Source organism: Terrapene carolina, unplaced genomic scaffold (genome assembly GCF_002925995.2).
Source record: "Terrapene carolina triunguis isolate 2854851 unplaced genomic scaffold, T_m_triunguis-2.0 Scaffold21, whole genome shotgun sequence".
In the NCBI taxonomy this organism is placed as follows: Eukaryota; Metazoa; Chordata; order Testudines; family Emydidae; genus Terrapene; species Terrapene triunguis.
Window position 1 is genome coordinate 36,496,172 of NW_020664372.1, and position 12,289 is coordinate 36,508,460.

Consider the following 12,289-nt stretch of genomic DNA (forward strand, 5'->3'; position numbering starts at 1 on the left):
ACTGGCATGTTAGTTCTATTTGGATTCTGGCAGGCAACACATTTAGATGCAGTGGGCTCGTTTCTTACTAAGCATACATTGCAATCCCAGTGACCTCCTTTTTTAGCAAAAAATGATCCAAATTTCTCGTGTGTGTCATCAGTGTTGGGTTTGAAAGCTGCAAAAGTTTCAGGTAATGGTACAGCATGCATTTCCTTGTTTCTTGGATTCGGACTTTGGCATGCTGAGCAGTTCTTATCAGTAGCTTCATTTCGAACCAGACACACATTACAAGCCCACTGATCTTTCTTCAACATAAACTGCTCCCCAAATCCACTAGTAGTACATGTGGATGGGATTTCCCTACCAAAGGAAAAGGATATTGGTGTAGATGCAGCTGATGTAACTGTAAAACTGCTTTTGCCATCAGGTCCCTTTACAGAACTGCTTGTATTTTGGATGGGAGCCTGGCAAGCACTACACTGGGAAGCAGTTAAACTGTTTTTCACTAAGCAGACATTACACTGCCACATCTCCTCTTTCTTAAACTGAAATCCAAAATTCAGGGTTCCAGGAGTAGTTTTGCAAGGCTCCTTGCTATCCTGATTTGCTATTTCTCTTGTAGTCCCAACACTCTGCATGGCTGATGTACCAACATTTGATCCTGAGGTTCTCAAAATATTCTGCACCTCTTCAAACTTATGCTTGAAAAGCATTGCTTCCTCTAGTGTTTTGAATCTAATGGCAAGCTGCTCAGGTTTTGGAAACTCATCTGCATAATCTAAAGCATGCCATACAAATGACTTGTCTGAACCTGCATTTAGTTGCAGTTTCATATCTGTATTTATATAGTGATTTGCACAGATTTTCAAAATCTGCTCCCGCCTCATAAGGAGCCGAATCTTCCCAGATATTTTATGCCTCAATATTTTCACATTCCCAATGCCCCTTTCTTTCCATTCTTTAGACTCTGTGTCAAAACGGAACAGCTTTGCTCTGTTGCAAAAGAATTCCTCTTCATCTTCCTCGCCTGTCTTTACTTCAACCTTGTCAGGGAGTGGCACTACAGGCTCAAAGTGTGGACCATCGTCATCATCATCGGCACCATGGGTGCTTCCTCCATCAGTTTCATGACTTCTATTGGCCAGATCTGAACTTGGGGTTCCAAACACTGATTTTCCAGGATCTTGGAAATTGAACATGTCACCCTTGCCAAAACCTGAGGTTTTAGGTTGGTTTTGTCCCATGTTTTCTGTAAATGAAATGCCTGAAATATTTTTGTTACCAAAATTGAAAGCATTTCTCTGGCCAGTTGTATGATCATGAACTGTTTTTTGCCCCATATATCGATCATCTTGTAAAGGTTTATCTGATGTCAGAAGACCCAAGAGGCTTTCACTGCTATTAAAAGCTGCACTGGGGGGCTGGGCTACAATCTGAGGTGATGAAAATGTAAAGTCTCCATCATTAGATTTGAAATTAGAGTTAAATTTAAAAGTGGTTGGTTGAGTTAATTGCGCAGGCGTTGTGAAAGAGGATTTTGTTCCTTCTGCTGGTACAGGCTGCCCAAAGGTAGATTTCCCAAATTCTATCACCTTTGATTCTGCAGACTTTGGAATCAGAGGACCAATTGAAGGTTTTGTGAAATAGCCTGGCTCAGGCAATGGTGGATTTGTGCTTGCTTGTGGAACACTGTAATTGTAATACTCATCACCACCACGTGGAGACAGAATTCCAGTAGCAGGAGAATCAAAACGCAAAGGAGCACCATACATTTCTTGGGAAAATATGCAGGCAGAGGTGTTCTGCAGTGGTGGTGTATGCATTGGCTGTTGATAAGCATATATATGTTGCTGAGGTGTAAGCCTGTTCATGCCATAGACAGGAGCCTAAAAACAGAAAGATTATTATTTTCTATTTGTACTATGATAGTGCCTGTACAAACATAAGACAATCCCTGCCCTGAAAAGTTTGTTGATGTTTTCGTTTTTATATCTTAAAGATGTATAGACCTTAATATTAAGTGAAGCAGAACAGCTACAAAGATTTCCTTTTTATAGAAACACCTAGCTGCTTGAGAAGATACTGCTTGTTTCTTCGCTATTCCTTCCTACTACTCCCAAAACTTCTTCCCATCCTACAGAGAAACGGATCTTAGGTATTGTCAAAGATTTTCTCAATAGAAGATAACTTATAGTGAGCATGTACACTTCAAATATGAATGTAAGAGATTGCTCTTGATGGTTCTCTCCCCTCCCGCACCATCAGAATCTGAGACGACTCACTCAGTATGTCATCCACATTTGGGCATTGAGCATAATCCACATAAGTGTGAATATCACACAAAGTTATCCCTAAAAGTCTTCATTGGAAGATTCAGTTTCACATATAGAAGCTGAAAATTGTTAAAGACTATAGTTCAAAGCAGTAAATTAACAGATCTCTCCTCACCTTTGTTGGCGTTACATTGGTTGCAGCTGTTCTGAGAAGATACTGAGAGTTATATGCAGGCGATTGACTGTAGTAAACTGATGGGCCAGTGGTAGCAACTAAAGGAGAACACAAAAGAGTGTAATTCTATTTTGCCATTACCCAAAAGAGAACCATCTTCAAAAGGTAATGCTTTTCAACAGAAAGGTATTTTTAAACTCATTTGCACTGTTTAAACCTTAAATGCCTAATTTATAGCAATTTTAAAAGCTGACCAAGGTCTTCTGAAAACAAGATACAGTAACTTATTAAACTCTCAACACCAGTTTACCTGTTAGTGGAGCTCCATGAAAGTTCTGTGTTCCCTGATAGCCATCTGACATTGTGTCTGTGCCATAGCCTTCAGCAGGCCACCGATGAGATGACAAGTTGGAGTTGGAATTATTGAGTTTCATTTCATGCATCTCATTCTATCAGGAGAGAGTATTTAGATAGTGTTACATTAAAATTAAAGACAGGTATTGTTGCATATTAAAGCAGATGTTTACTTTGAGGTAAGTACTATCTATGCAAAGCCTTAAAAATTCTCTGTTTTCCTTTGGTATTTAACAAACTCTGATTTTTATCCAGATACCCTTGGCATCCAAGCCTCAGTTTTGAAGGAAGAGATTACTATAGCTGGTTTTGTTTATCATATACAGCAATTTATACTGAAGAGGTCTCTTTGTATGAATTAATATAGTCTACTACTGAGCCAGTACACAAAACCAATTATGTAAGTTAAAAAAAAAAAAAAAAAAAAAAAAAAAAAAAAAAAAAAAAAAAAAAAAGAGAAGTACTAGCAAAAAATGAACTGAACACATCCGAAGTGCCATATTCAACATTATATAATTATCTAAATCCTCCAATCACAGGAAAAACACACATTAGTAGACTAAAAAGAACAGTTCTGAAACAAGAACAGCTAGAGACAAATTTTTCGTCTAAAGTCGTCCTTAGAGGGGAGCTGAATGATGAGCTTTTACTTGGATAGCTGCCCTTGATTTTTTAGCAAATATTGGTAGAGGATGCTCAGGTACACTGAAATATTTTTAGTTATATACTAGCTGAGTTAATTTTTTTGAAATCTTGAAGCAATGCAAAGACAGGGAGCCAATAATATGCTCTCTAACAGAGAAAATTTACTAATGTTGCAGAATAACTTATTTGCCTTATAGTAACAATGTTGTCATCCGTGTGGATCCCACGTTAGACAAACAATGACTAATACTGCCCAACCAAATCTGGCATCTGTTCTTGCAGCCAGGTCAAGGACAATGTTTAATGAAAGTACTCTATGTAGCTGTCTGGCAAGTTTCAGATTTGGGAATGTTCCAGAAGTGTGCAAAGGACTAGACCCTGTGCTTTAGTCTAGTGGAATGCATTTTAATATTTGGAGGAAGAGGTTTATTATATACACTACATAATCATTTGACATTCTCTGGGACCATTAGACGCACTAGAGATGGCAATAAAAAGACAACGAGACAATCTGAAAGATGGTGTCCTATTTTAACAAAGGCCCTTTAAAAGGGAGAAACAATTGCTTGCCTGGCAAGTGTAATTTTACAAGGCTAACATAGGAAATAGAGAATGAATAAGAATTTTCTATTAGGTCAGCAGCAGTGCGATTGTTAGGGAAATTATTAAAATATGGAGAAAGGTCAGTGATAATTTAATCACCATTAACCATATTTCAGACAACAAAAATTAATTTCTTGTTTTTACTTTTGGACTTTCATAACTTTACTGCTTATGTGCAAGATAAAATAAACTGGTAAAAGAACCAATCTGGCACAGAATAGGCTGAACAAATTAAACCCATTTTTGGATGTCAGTACTAGCGACCCCATTCAATGTTAAGTACATTTGAAACTAATACCTTACATAGTGCTTCTGTCCTGCCTTTATAACCATCCAACAAAAGCCATCTTTCTCTTATCATTTTTGGCTTGAGCGGTGCAAGAAGAAAAGTCTTATTTTAGAAATACAAGAGTCTTCTCTTAAGTCAACAGAATTCACATGCTCAGTGTATGGTCCCACAGAAGGATGCCTTATCTGCTTATGCACTAATTTCATGGATTCTGAAATAAATTTCTATACAGTGACACTTGCCCCCATACTCTTCAAATTATACAGAGATTTAACCACTTTAATTCCATTGATATAACTGGAAATCTCATCACACACTGGAAGTTTAACTTAAATTTTTAACAGCCTGAGCTTTGTAATCTAACATTAACTTTAGTACCAAATCCAATGTTAGAAGTACTCTTCACTACATATTTGTTGATACAATAACTCAATTAGGATTTATTTACCTTAATGGCTTCTACTTGCTGACAGATCATCTGAAGTAAAGATTTCTGATCCTCTGCCCAACGAGGGGGAGTTTTGGGAGAGAACTGAAAGAACAATGATTGACTCTTATCACATTAATTAAAAACAATACATTTCAGAAGAATTTTGTGTGTTATTTGATATACCTTGTAGCTTTTACTTGGTGATAAAGAAAATTTTGTTGGCGATGGAGTGGAGTGTTTAAATTCTGAATCTACAGTTCGGGATAGGCCATTCTTGAAGACAGGACTTCCTTCTTCGCTATAATCCCCAAGTTCTTGAATTACTGTATCCAGCACCTCCTTAACAGTTTCTATTGACACTGGTAACTGGGAGAAAATTGCAGTGCACAAAGAGGTTTAGGGATATACTCTCATTTTGAGTTCAAGTGCAACTGGAGTAATAAAGCACTATTAGCAAAACAGAATTTCATGTAAAAATACCACGTATCAAGATGACTATTCCTCTATCTGAACAAATAGATTACAAATATTTTTACTAACGCAAAACCTGAACTTCCTAGCTTTTAATATGCTTATCTTTCTTGTCAGTTTCCCACAACTTTTGCCATTGTCAACTACTATTGTTTACATGACATATGACTTATTGTCTCTTCCAAAACTCAATGCCCACTCTGCATGTATGTCATTACTATATATAGGACAAAAATATTAAATGATATAATTCTAAATGAACTTCAGTAGAAAGACTCATCTAACCAGAAGTAGTATATAAATGTGGCTTTTCCTGATTCATCAGCCCCACTTGAGTATTTGTAAGCAATGACTGATTAGGATTAAGTCAAAGATATAGAGTTAAATGCAGTCAAATATTTAATCTCCACTCTAACCTTGACCTAATGTTTGTCCAAAAATAAAAGTTCCTTTTATTTTAGTTCAATTTCAGAATCTTGACTACAGTATTGATTCACAATTTTTTTAAATAAAGCTTTTTAAAAAGTGTGCATAACAAAATATTTCCAAAATAGAAAAGAACTGTTGCCACCTGCATTTAGGAACAAACTACGCAGAGTCCGTTTGAATGCATAGTTCATTCTTAAATACTGAATTTGGTTTGTAAAGAAAAACACTTCACCGAAGAAAATGTTAATGCCCTATCAAATTTTGAAAGGATAATTTAAAACATGAGATTTCCTGCTGACGCAAAGGATTCCATCAGTAATGAACGATAAAGCAAACCAAATTACATACCTTCTCAATTACTGAAGGGTCTGTAAAACTTTCATCAATGATCTTTAATAGATAGTCTTTGCTCTTCTGCAAGTGACTTTTGCACTCTTCTTGTTCTTGTGGTGAGAGTGCATCAGTCTCAATTTCTTCAGCCTTTCTCTGGAAAATCTATCCAACAAAGTAGTGATTTTTACCATACAGTATTAAGAACATAAAAATTAAAATAAAAGAGTTACACCTACTAGTGCAAGATTCCAATAAGAAACAACGTTTTTAATAGCTTCAAGTGCTAGCAAAGCATCCTCGGTTTTTCCATCAACTGCATCCAACATAGCAAATGCTATATATGCCTCCTCTTCGTATTCTGCAACCTGAGAAACCTACAAAGAGAAGTTTTGTCAAAAACTAAAAGTAAAGCTTACATCCTCTAGGCAACTGCTTGATACAAAGTACATTTAACCTCACGCTCTTGGAAGTGCTTTAAAAAAAGCATTCCTACTGGAAGTTTATTTCCTCTTACTTTAAAAAAAAAAAAAAAAGACATCAATGTGTCCTTTTTGTATTTTTGAGAGCAATTTGATAGTCACAATAATATTTCTAAAACACATTTATTGCTGCACAGGGAATACAAAAAACAACAACAAAAACAGTTTGAGTCACATGAAATTAGCCGGAAAAAAGTTAAGAATGGAAATCCAATTGAATTGTCCCCACTGTGTAACATTTTGAAAAGATGTTATCAACTTTAGATATTTTTAAACATTTAAGCTTTCTATTGGACTATTACCATTTAAGATTACTGAAACTGAAAGAAAAATTGTTTGGCTTGTTTACTTTGTGCAGCTGACAGCAATCTGAGTCTACTCAATTTCAGTTTCTATATGAATCTGGGGATAAAAGTTATAAGGGGAGCTGGTAGCACTACCAATAACTAAGGGGAATGTCAGGCAACCATAAGACCCTGTTTTCAGTTGCTTATAAATTTTGTCAAACTAATTGTTGAGGCTGAAATTTTACATGCTCATGTCTGCCTCAGGCAGAATTTTTTGGAAAATTTCAACACAAATGTTCCAGCCATTTCCAAGAACAAGGTTAGGAAACATACATTGTTTTGCCCATGATAAAGAATTCCTTACAACTTTTTAATCCAACAGTTCTACTGCCTCCATGCTTTTGAGCAGAAACTTGAAATTTGGCAGACAGTTGGCCTGTGTGTCAGAGATGTGTTTTTTTAAGATACTGGTGAAAAACATCCCAAATTTGGCAAAATTACAAGCCATTAAGAACAGTAGTTTGCATGTGCTCAATGGAGACTTGCTGCAATTTCGCTGCCACGTTTCTTGACAATTCCACCTGTTCTGAACAAGCTGAGGTTCAGTGCCACAGGAGCTAAGCAGAATTTACCTTGCAGTTTGCCTTTTTAAAAGCTAGGAAATTACATACACAACCCTACATTAAAAACATTAAGGTTGCAAATTCAGGCACTAAATTTAGGAAATGCCTTTGCAACCTTAGTTCAGCCCCACCCCTTGAGCATATGTATTAGGACACAGTCTTTATTTTCATGACCACAATATTTTTTCCACACAATCCCTGCCTTGTTCTGTGCTCAGGATGAACAGCGTACAATGAATGAGTAGCTATTCCATATTGTTTTTTCCTTATACCTTCTTTACTAGACACTACTCAAACTCTGCACTTAATATGGAATTATTTCTTCATGGGCTTTTCCATACCCACCATAGTATGAGAGTGCTTCACAAACACTAAAGAATTTATTTTCACAACATCCCAGTGATGAGGGGGCTTTATCCCTATTTTACAGATGGGGAAATAAGAGAAATCGAAGTCAAAAGTCCATTAACTTTAGGTGTCTAACCTGATATGCCTAGAGCATCTCTGGCATTTCTTAACATCTGAATTTTCAACTTTGGTATCTTAATAATGTTCCTTAAATGTAGTTTGTGTGTAATTTTTTATATAAATAGAAAATTCACTAATGACAAGGGGACTAAGGGATGAGTAGTACCTGAAACTATCTTTAACTTTGAAAGAGACTAGATTTCAAGCTGATGTTCCTTTAAAATGAAGCCTAAAGTTCAGGCTTAAAGAGCTTGACAGCACTCCCTTTCGGTCAGATTTCACATACCATCATGTTTTCAAAGGTGGATATTGATGTTGCTCAACCACCACTTAATATTTCTCAATTTTTGACGTTCGCTATGCCCACAGCAAAGTAAACTTAAGCTTGGTGCAATATTGTTTCTTCAACTGATGGAACTCAGTCATTACAGCATTTCTGATTCTGCATGCCTCAGCTAAACTATTTATGAAGCATACAGAAATGAGAAGCATTGTGATACTGAAGAGGTACAGAATTAAAAAGCAACTAGAGTAGTAGCCAAGAGATCTGTACTCTATTTCCAGCTTGATTATTAGCTCCCTAAGTGACTAGACTGTGTGCTTCAGTCTCCTTATCTTTAAAATAGGGCAAATGCTGTTTATCTACCTGTAGCAAGGTGGTATTACCTCCCTCAGAGAATGACAGGGAGGGACCACAACACGCCCCCTCGTGGGCCAAACCAGGAGAGCCAGTCCGCCCCAACAGGAGCAGAAGGGTGGGATAGGAAGGGGAAGTACAAAAGGTGGGCCTTGCAACTTAGTTGTGGTGGCTCCACCACAAGGGACAGATGCAGCCCGCCTGCTGCTGGAGCCTGCAGGGGAGCTGCCTCCTGAGGACTGGCTGGATCTCCCCAGGCTGCCAGCAGACCAAGACGCTGGGGAGCTGCTCGGGCTGACGCCTGCCGACTGGCCAGAGCTCCCCAAGACAACAGACACAAGTACACCCGAGGGGGAGAGTAGGAAGCAGCCTAGGGAAACCAGGCAACAGTCTGGTTGGGACCTGGCCTGATACAGAGTCATCGTGTTGCAGGTGGATCCCCGCTGACCCAGTGGCAGACCACGCCGCCACTGTTCAGGTCCCGGGCTGGCATGTGGTGAAGTTGGGCAGGCCTGCGTCCCCCTTGCCACTCCATCCCTGGGGGCAGTACTCTCCCTCCTTAGGCCAGGAGGCCTGTGCTCCTCACACAACCCTACCTGAGCCCCATAGACTCTCTTGGTGCTCACTCTTACCTAAGCCTCTAGACTTTATGGTGCTCAACCCCACTGGGACTCAGACTGCTTAGCTGCTCTGCCAATTGCAGACCAGAGCTTACCCACTGCTTTGCTGCCCAGCCCTGACTGGGCCTAGGGCTCAAAGACTGCCGTACTGTTCTGCCCAGCTGGAGGATCAGAGCACTACGTGAAGCTAATTCCCCACTTTGAGCACCTTTACAGGTACGCGACAGTGAGGAGGCATGGCCTCCCTCAGAGACTGTCAGAGGGATGGCCACCCAGCCTACACTATCTTTGTAAAACACTGAATTCTATGAATGAAGAGCATTAAGTTATATTACTACACATGCTACACATTTTGAAAAAAAATCAAATAAAACGGCAAATATCTTGTTCTAACACCAAGGGAAAAGCAACTTTTGTTATCCCACACATCTGAGTGTGCCATTATACTGAGATCAAGTACAGAATAGTTGTCCGGCCAGTTTGCAAGACATATCCTTCTGCTCATTTTTCTGGATGTGTTGAAATGTCACCTAACTTAATTATGAATATGAAGTTCTATAAGTAGTAAGTCATGAAAAACAACCATTTTGTACAGACTAAAATGGATTTTGTATCTTTGTGTTAGTCCTCTATTCTCATCTGCTCTTTTTGTGTGTGTGTGTGGGGGGGGGGGGGGGGGGGGAGGGGGGAAGAGGGGAAGAGAGAGAGCTATGAAAATGTGCATTCACACAAAGCAGTTTAAATCTTAGTCAGTCAAAACCCTTCCTCCAAAAGTGTACTCTCAATATCAGCGGTTTCCATACATGATGTCATCACATTCTATATCATTTGTTACTTCAATCTCTAAATACTTACCCAGGACCCTGAACAGTACTGCATAAGACCCTAAACAACTAAATCAAACAAAAAAGTCTTCAATTTAATATGCAAATACAAACATCTTCACTGTGTTAGTCCCTTCAACTTTACCAATTTTCCAGAAAAAGCTCAGCCAAAACCAGAGTAGTGTCTACAAAAGTCTGAACAGTTTCATTTTCTACTCAACCATATCTCAAACTATCCTGGTAGTCAGAACAGAATTTTCTGTTTAATATCAGCATTGGCAACTAAATCACAGAAAAATAGGGCTGGAAGAGACCCTGAGAGGTCTTCTAGTCCATCCCCCTGCGCTGAGACAGGACCGAGTAAACAAACCATTCTTGACAGGTGTTTGTCTAACCTGTTCTTAAAAACCTCCAATGATGGGGATTCCACAATCTCCCTTGGAAGCCTATTGTAGAGTTTATCCTTATAATTAGAAAGTTTCCCCTAATATCTAAACTTAGTCTTCTTTGTTGTAGATTAAACTCATTACTACTTGTTCTACCTTCAATGGACATGGAGAACAATTGATCAGTCCTCTTTAACAGCCCTTAATATATGTGAAGACTTATCAGGTTCCCATCTTTTTCTTTAGACTACATATACCCAGCTTTTTTGTTTGTTTATTTTAAACCTATCCTCACAGCTCAGATTTTCTAAATCTTTGTAATTTTCACTGCTATCCTCTGGACTCTCTCCAATTTGTCCATGACCTTTCCTAAAGCATGGTGCTCAGACCTGGACACAGTATTCCAGCTGAGGCCTCTCCAGTGCCACACAGAGCGGGACGATTACCTCCCATATCTTATGTACAACACTACTGTTAGTACATCTCAGAACAATATTAGCTTTTTATGTAACTGTATCACATTGCTGGCCCATATTCAATTTGTGACCCACTATAACCTCCAGCTTCTTTCCAGCGGTAATACTGCCTAGCCAGTAATTCCCAATTTTGTGTTTGGGTATTTCATTTTTCCTTTTTAAGTGAAGTACTTTGCCCTTATCTTTACTGAATTTCATCTTGTTGAATTCAGACCAATTCTCCAATCTGTCCAAGACCTTTTGAATTCTGATCCTGTCCTCCAATGTGCTAGCAACCCCTCCCAGCTTGGTGTCATTTGCAAGTTTTATAAACATACTCTTCCACTCCATTAACCCAATCATTAATGAAAATAGTGACTAGTGCCAGAACCAGGACAGACCCCTGGGACCCCACTAGACATACCCTCTTAGTTTGTCAGTGAACCATTGATACTATTCTGAGTAGCCTTTCAACCAGTCGTGCACTTACCTTATACTAATTTCATCTAATCACATTTCCCTAGTTTGCTTATGAAAATGTCATATGGGATGGTGTCACAAGCCTTACTAAAAAATAAAGGTGCATCATATCTACTGCTTCCCTGCTATCCACTAGACCAGTAACCCTATCGAAGAAGTTATGTTGGTTTGGGATGATTTGTTCCTGCCAAACCCATGTTGGGTATTCCTTATTGTCTTATCATCATCTAGGGATTGCAAACTGATTGTTTAATAATTTGTTCCAGAATCTTTCCAGGTACTGAAGTTCGGCTGATTGGTCTATAATTCCCCGGGTCCTCTTTATTCTCCCTTTTAAAGATAGGTACTAGGTTTGCCCTTCTCCAGTCCTCTGGGACTTCACCCATCCTCCATGCGTTCTCAAAGATAATTACTACCTGTTCCAAGATTGCTTCAGCTAGTTCCTTAAGTACCCTAGGATGAATTTCATCAGGATCTGATGACTTGAATACACCTAACTTACCTACATATTTTTTAACCTGTTTTTTCCTATTCTGGAATATGTTCCTTCCCCCTTGTTAATATTAACGGTGTCAATTAACTGGTTATAATTAACTTTTTTAGTGAAGATTGAAGCAAAGAATGCTTTAAACATTTCAGCCCTCTTGATGTCATCCCTTATTAGCCCTGCATCACAGCTAAGTGGCAGAGCTACACTTTCCTTCATCTTTCTTTCGCTCCTAATTCATTTATAGAACCTCTTACTGCCTTATTTCTCTTGCTAAGTGTAACTCACTTGTGCCGGCCTGATTTTTCCCCCTACATGCTTATGCTATTCTTTTGCGCTCATCCTTCGATTTGTACATGTTTCCACTTTTTTGTAGGATTCGTTTTTGATGTTCAGGTCATTAAAAAGCTCCTGATGAGATAGTGTTGGCCTATTACTATTCTTCCTATCTTTCTTTCCCAGAAAAAAAGTCAGATGCCTTCTAGTTCCTTCCCCAATCTCCATTAGGACAAATCCTTATATACCTTCATGCACACATACAAAAAAAAGATCCAAAAGT

At 38.5% G+C, this 12,289-nt stretch overlaps 1 protein-coding gene across 1 annotated transcript in view; it reads right to left on the reverse strand.

Moving 5' to 3' along the window:
- RGPD4 (RANBP2 like and GRIP domain containing 4) overlaps positions 1 to 12,289 on the reverse strand; it is a 74,478-nt gene that overhangs the window by 35,182 nt on the left and 27,007 nt on the right. The window contains 7 exon segments of the mRNA XM_029913359.1: positions 1 to 1,868; positions 2,431 to 2,528; positions 2,741 to 2,879; positions 4,770 to 4,853; positions 4,935 to 5,117; positions 6,000 to 6,146; positions 6,221 to 6,358. The exon segment at positions 1 to 1,868 is cut by the window's left edge and continues 4 nt beyond it. Coding sequence (XP_029769219.1) covers positions 1 to 1,868; positions 2,431 to 2,528; positions 2,741 to 2,879; positions 4,770 to 4,853; positions 4,935 to 5,117; positions 6,000 to 6,146; positions 6,221 to 6,358 — 2,657 coding nt within the window.